Source organism: Erythranthe guttata, chromosome 13, assembly GCF_056151865.1.
Source record: "Erythranthe guttata isolate IM_541 chromosome 13, IM_541, whole genome shotgun sequence".
In the NCBI taxonomy this organism is placed as follows: Eukaryota; Viridiplantae; Streptophyta; class Magnoliopsida; order Lamiales; family Phrymaceae; genus Erythranthe; species Erythranthe guttata.
The window spans coordinates 9,572,185-9,578,300 of record NC_142545.1 but is presented as its reverse complement, the minus strand read 5'-3'; the positions used below and the strand labels follow the sequence as shown (position 1 = coordinate 9,578,300).

Sequence of the window (6,116 nt, the reverse complement as noted above, 5' to 3'; positions counted from 1 at the left end):
TGGAGATCCACTGGTTCTCCACGATTTTTGGCTAAGTGTATTTTCAAATCGATTGGGGTCGTAGCAGGTGGACTATCAAACATTTAAAACTTTCGTAGTACTTTCTCAATATAATGAGATTGAGTAAGAACTAGTCCATTGTCATTTTTGATAATTTTTACTCCCAAAATTACATCGGCTAGACCCATATCTTTCATGCCAAAATGTGTCGATAACATTTTCTTAGTTTTCACGATTATATCGTGATTACTGCCCATAATTAACATGTCATCCACATAGAGACATATAAGCACAAATTCATTTGGTGTGTTTTTAATATATACACATTTATCACACGCATTTATTTTAAATCCATTTGCTAGTATTGTTCTATCAAAATTTTCATGTCATTTCTTGGGAGCTTGTTTTAGTCCATAAAGTGACTTCACAAGTTTACATACTTTGGACTCTTGTCCATGATCAACAAACCCTTCGGGTTGTTCCATGTATATTTCTTCTTCTAATTCACCATTTAGAAAGGCCGTCTTAACGTCCATTTGGTGAATTTCTAGATTGTGCAAAGCAGCAATTGCTAGAAGTACTCTAATTGATGTGATTCTCGTTACGAGCGAATATATATCAAAGAAATCTAGACCTTCCTTTTGTCTAAATCCTTTGACTACTAATCTTGCCTTGTATTTATCAATCAAGCCATCGGCTTTGTACTTTCTTTTGAGAATCCATTTACAGCTTAACGGCTTATTTCCCGGAGGTAGATCAACCAATACCCACGTATGATTTTGCATAATCGAATCAATTTCACTATTGATTGCTTCTTTCCAAAGCGGCGCTTCAGGAGTGGATAAAGCTTCTTTTATGGTCCTTGGATAATTTTCCATAGTATATGTTAGGAATTCCGGTCCAAAGGACTTGGCAATTTTTGCCATGTGATTCGGCTTGCCGCAATTGTGGCACGTTCCATTGAACTTGAACTTCTTTGGCTTCCATTTTCCTTTGCCGTTTTTGCTTCCATTTCCACCGCCACTAGCACTTTCTTGAACCTTCCTTTTCTTGCTAACATGCATGTTTGGTTCCATAAGATGTGCTTTAGCCTCCATTTGCTGCTTGCCGGTTTTGGACTCGGTCTTTCGATTATCTTCTTCAATCCTTAACCTCACGATAAGATCTTCAAACCCCATTTCCTTGCGTTTGTGCTTGAGATAATTCTTGAAATCCTTCCAAAGCGGTGGTAGCTTCTCGATCATTGCAGCAACTTGAAAGGATTCACTCAACCTCATTCCTTCGGCATGAATATCATGCATGATGAGTTGCAACTCTTGGACTTGGCTCATAAGAGTCTTAGTATCCACCATTTTGAAGTCCAAAAAACTTTCCGACGATGAATTTCTTCAACCCGGCATCTTCGGTTTTGTACTTCTTTTCTAAGGACTCCCACAGTTCCTTAGCGGTTTCGATAGCACTATACACATTGTACAGTAAATCATCTAGAGCATTCAAGATATGGTTCCGACACAAGAAGTCGGAATGGATCCAAGCATCCCACGTAACTCTTGTTTCCAAGATAGCTTGGGCATTAGGCACAACGGGAGGTGCTTCAGTAACGAATCCAGCCAAGTTGACAGTGGTGAGGTAGAAGAGCAATTTATGTTGCCAACGTTTGAAATCGATACCTCTCCGATTTTTTCTCCATGAACGACGACAGCAGGGTATGGTGTCAGAGTAGGTGACCAAAAAGCCAACTTGTGGCTGTGGTCTTTCCATTTATTATTGTAATAAACAAACCTTTTTCGTATTAATGATAAAACACCTTGGCATTCTATATCTTTATCCCTTTGTCACAAGCATAGATATACTCCTTTCAGTTATTACAAGTACTAGTAATTGATCGTTAGGATCGTGAGATATTTACTTTAGTATTATAACTGTTAAACGTGTTCATAGTCGAAGGTTTACGCCACCAATGAGGATATCGGCCTTTCCCATTAAGAGACTAGCACTTAGTGTATGTGTACTGAATCTCATCAGTAAAGGGTATTGTGATATCGGCATGCATAAGTGGGTGCTCGTAAGTTGACGATTTCACTGAACTCCCTCACCCTATAAATCTCTAAGTGGTTCTCAATAATCGAGTAGAGATATCTATGGTATAGTTGTACACCATTAGTTCTTATGACCTAGACATCACCGTGACTTCACTAGAAGACCAGCTGTATCGTAACCTGTCCCTGAGTTCCACCAAGGACCACCCCAAGGGCCAGTGTTCGTGCAGTCCGAAATCTAGTGGGAGGTCTGTACATTGTAGTCGGGGATTCGATCGCTAGAATAGTCTTGGATGTCTTGTGTGTTCTCATAGTTTGTAATCTCTAAGTCTCTGGCCAGAGCTGACTAAGTGATGATTAGAGAATTTGATTCTCTAAGTCATGCACGTAAATCGTCTCCCAAGATGCAACGGCAAAGACTTGGAATAGGAGCACTCCAAATCCCAATTACGACGAACTGTACTTTGTGTAGAACTTTTAGAGAGAATCTGTAATAGGTAGGCTAAATATGCAGTAGGCTGTTTTGGATTGAAGTGAGGAATTATGGGAAAAACGGGGTCTATTTATAAGGTTTGAAAAGTAGTGTCCTTTGGAGCGAAAAAGTACATAAACATACTGGTTGAGCCCAAGATATGTGTTGTGTCGACTAAGGAGCGGCGCGCGCGCATGTGGACACGATTTGAAACACATAACATATAGGCCTTTACTCTTAGTCCCAACATTGAGATATATAAATAGCTCAGTATTTCTCTACTTTTCCAATATGTGATAACTCAAAATCCCACTTTCCTTCTATTTTGGACTATTAATTTTTTATTCACCACAAAATTGATTTTATACTAATCTAATCCAAAAGTTGATTTATATAATCAATTAGACCATACAATAACGTTGATAAAAAATAGTTATGACTCAATTTTTTACCAATTTTCCCAACACAATTTTTACATATATGGTTGGCTGCAGGTTCATTCATTATTAAAAAAAATATGTTCTATTTTAGAATAATATTTTTATTTTCAATTCTAAAATTTATGATTTCCGATGTTTCTTGGTATGGATTTTAAATACATATTAGATCACGATTTTCGATTCGATAATAATTCAGAAATTTTTGAATTTTTTTTTTTGAAACTCCATCTATAATATCAACATTGTTATTATGATGTTATATAATATGCAACTACAGAAAATAAAAGTTCCGAATTCCGGCAATTCTGATTGATTTTATTTTTTTAATTTGGAACATTTTTTTTCATTTCAGTTCCCAAAATTCTTATTTTCTTTTATTTTATTTTTTCTTTTTCTTTTTCCTTTTTTGACAATTTTTGAAAGGGAAGTTAAATGTTTTTTTCTTGGGAAATGGTAATTAATGACAATCCAATTGGGCCGATTTCCGCCGCTAGGCATTGTAACTATCGTGATTAAGGCTTGAACAAAGCAAGACAGATGATATTGAACTGCGGCGCAGTGTTTGTTCAATGGCGACGCGCGAGGACAACATGCTCGGCTTCTCCGCCTGCTACCGCCGACCAACTCCGCCACCAACTTGATAATCTTCAAAAGGAGGCCGACAACACTAGAGGCAAAGGTACTCTTCCCCAATTCATTATTATCTCCAGAAACTGTATATTTCCTCTCTTTTGCGTACTTTGATTTTGTTTGGTTCATTAAGAATCGTATAATATGTGATTCGAAAATTCTTCACTAATCCGTATTAATTATTATTTGGGTAGACAAACTGCAATCTCTTTGAATTTTAGTATTTGTTTTATAATTATAATTCATTGCCTAGGTTAGGGTTTAGTCCTTAAGTTCAGGGGAATGGTACATTTTCCTGGTCTAGTTTAAAGGTAGGTGTTTAGGGTGAAAAACAACTAATTAATTTCATCCAAATTATTTTGGATTGCTAAGGAAATATTTTCTTTCCAGCCAGTAGTGCAAGATTGAGACTCATGCGGTTGTCTGAAGCGGCTGAGAAGCTTAGACGACAAGCGGCGGTCAGTATTCAAACTGGAAAAGAAAATGATGCTAGGGATTTGCTTTTTCAAAAGAAGAAGGTAATGCAAGCCCTCGAGAAATTGAAGGCTCGTATCGAATTGTTTGACCAACTTTCTGCGAAACTGAATGAGGTATAGCTACTTTTCATCTCTCTAATACGATTATTGGATGATCGACTTGAACATGCAATTTTTATCACTTCGGATGAATATAAATCATTTTACCTTGGGGAAAAAAGAAATTAGAAAAAGGAACATATAATTTTGCTGGAGACCATGTATAATTTTTAGAGGTACGATGTTCGTGTCCTCGATGCCCGATAGCTAGGGTTGGATGTTACTGCTTTAGTGAGGTAGCCAACATTGCCAAAATATTCCATTTTCCATTCTCTCTCTTGTGTAATATGCGTCCCTATAACAGGTTTTTAATCTTGAAGGTCTCGTGTTAGTAGTCTCTGTAAAACTTTCACTGTCTTGTGATGTGTATGGTTATTTTTTTTTTCTACAAGGACCAAATTTATTCGTTTCGTGTGATGATGAGTTAGAAGCCCTTTAGCTCTAAAGTTTTAGTAAAGATTTTCCTACCTTATGCAAGTTGAATAATTACAAAGGGTTTGCTGAAATTCACAGACTTTGCAGATATATCTTTAAGTAGGTTGCTCGTCAGGTCTTTGTTTTCACATTAGATGCAGATTGGTATTTGCATTCTTTCTCTCTCGTGGAGCTGAAATTACTGTCTCTGTTATGAACATATTGTATCCAAACCTTGTAGCTGAAGATCGTATTTGGTTTTAGGCAATCTCCATGAAAGAAAGTCTACTAATTGAGAATATGGGATTGGATGTTGAAGTTAGTGAGACAGAACCAACTAGTCCCATTCGAATTGTATCTCCATCACAGGTAAGTCCAAATAATACAGATGCTGACCTGGAAAATATAAAGGATCAGCAATTGCATATTATTCCCGAGAATCAAGTTGACCCTCTTGCAAAAACCGAGTTTTCCGGTGAAAAAAGGTTAACTTCATACGAGGACTTCATGGGAGGCATAGATCAACAGCTCAAGAGGATTGAAGACGAACTTGAAATGTTTTTAAGGTTTTCGAGCTTACTTTTGGAAAACAAGGAAAAACCGGAATATGCAAAGGTGCAGCATGTGACGGAAATTCTTGCAGGTGTTTCTCATATTCGAGAAAGGTAACGTCTGATTCTTGTTATTAGCTGCTGTCCTTAGATGATCTATTAATACTCATTGCTGTTGTTGGTTAACAAAATTTGTGTATGTTTGCAGAATTGGAACTATCAAGCAAACAAGATGAGTTGTAATGTAATGAAATGCCGTTTTGATGGATGATGGATTTTGAGTTGCTATTTGTTTGCGCGTTATCTTGGCATGGAATCATACTGCGGATAGGTAAGATGACCATGCATGAGTACGATGGCTATTTTTCATTTCGTTAAATATGTGGTCTATATATCAAATAATCGATCTTGAATTGTGAATTAACGTCCATATTACCGTTAGTAATGAAGTCCGATTTTTCAAAGAAAATTTGTATGTATATTACCGTATATATAAGAATAGTAAATTATATTTCTTCCTTGATCATGTTTAGTGCTATTTTGATGGCGTAAACGATTATAGAGCAGCAACAGAGTCCAGAGACAATAATAACATTACTCTTGTACTTGACTAGTTGATTTTTACATTTGCAGCATTACTAGAATTTTGGTTTCACCAATATCTACGCCATTCTTTTCTATGAAAGTATCGGATTTAAGTGAGTTTATCATTCAAGAATGTTGGTTTCGCATTTCTTTCTTTTTCACTCTCAAAGAAGGGAGTGTTGCATGTCTAATTTTGAATCCTTCTCACGTTCTTTCGGCTCAACCCCTTGAATTAATTGCAACTATGTATGTTCAACTAGAGAGTGCCAAGTTAAATGGCTCGAGTTCGGTTTCATAAAATAAAAAAGGGCAAATAGCAAAAAGGGACATAAATGCACATTTGGTCTACACAAAAAAATAGTTTTTCAAATAAACTCATCCTCGTGTCTTTAGTTTAAAATACCCTCCAC

The 6,116-nt window shown here is 36.6% G+C and overlaps 1 protein-coding gene across 1 annotated transcript; it reads left to right on the top strand.

The window, feature by feature from the left end:
* Nucleotides 1–3,401: 3,401 nt before the first annotated feature.
* On the top strand, nt 3,402–5,647 carry LOC105966718 (forkhead-associated domain protein). Its single transcript, XM_012991303.2, has 4 exons — nt 3,402–3,630; nt 3,972–4,171; nt 4,835–5,235; nt 5,330–5,647. Exons 1-4 carry the CDS (start codon nt 3,489–3,491, stop codon nt 5,355–5,357), a joined length of 771 nt encoding a protein of 256 aa, XP_012846757.2. The 5' UTR covers nt 3,402–3,488; the 3' UTR covers nt 5,358–5,647.
* Nucleotides 5,648–6,116: the final 469 nt, after the last annotated feature.

What these genes read in the sequence shown, in the direction of transcription:
- LOC105966718 (XM_012991303.2), top strand. Translation starts at nt 3,489, where the DNA reads ATGATATTGAACTGCGGCGCAGTGTTTGTTCAATGGCGACGCGCGAGG. An exon ending in CGACAACACTAGAGGCAAAG is followed by an intron (nt 3,631 to 3,971) that starts GTACTCTTCCCC and finishes TTTTCTTTCCAG; the next exon opens with CCAGTAGTGCAAGATTGAGA. An exon ending in GTTTCTCATATTCGAGAAAG is followed by an intron (nt 5,236 to 5,329) that starts GTAACGTCTGAT and finishes GTATGTTTGCAG; the next exon opens with AATTGGAACTATCAAGCAAA.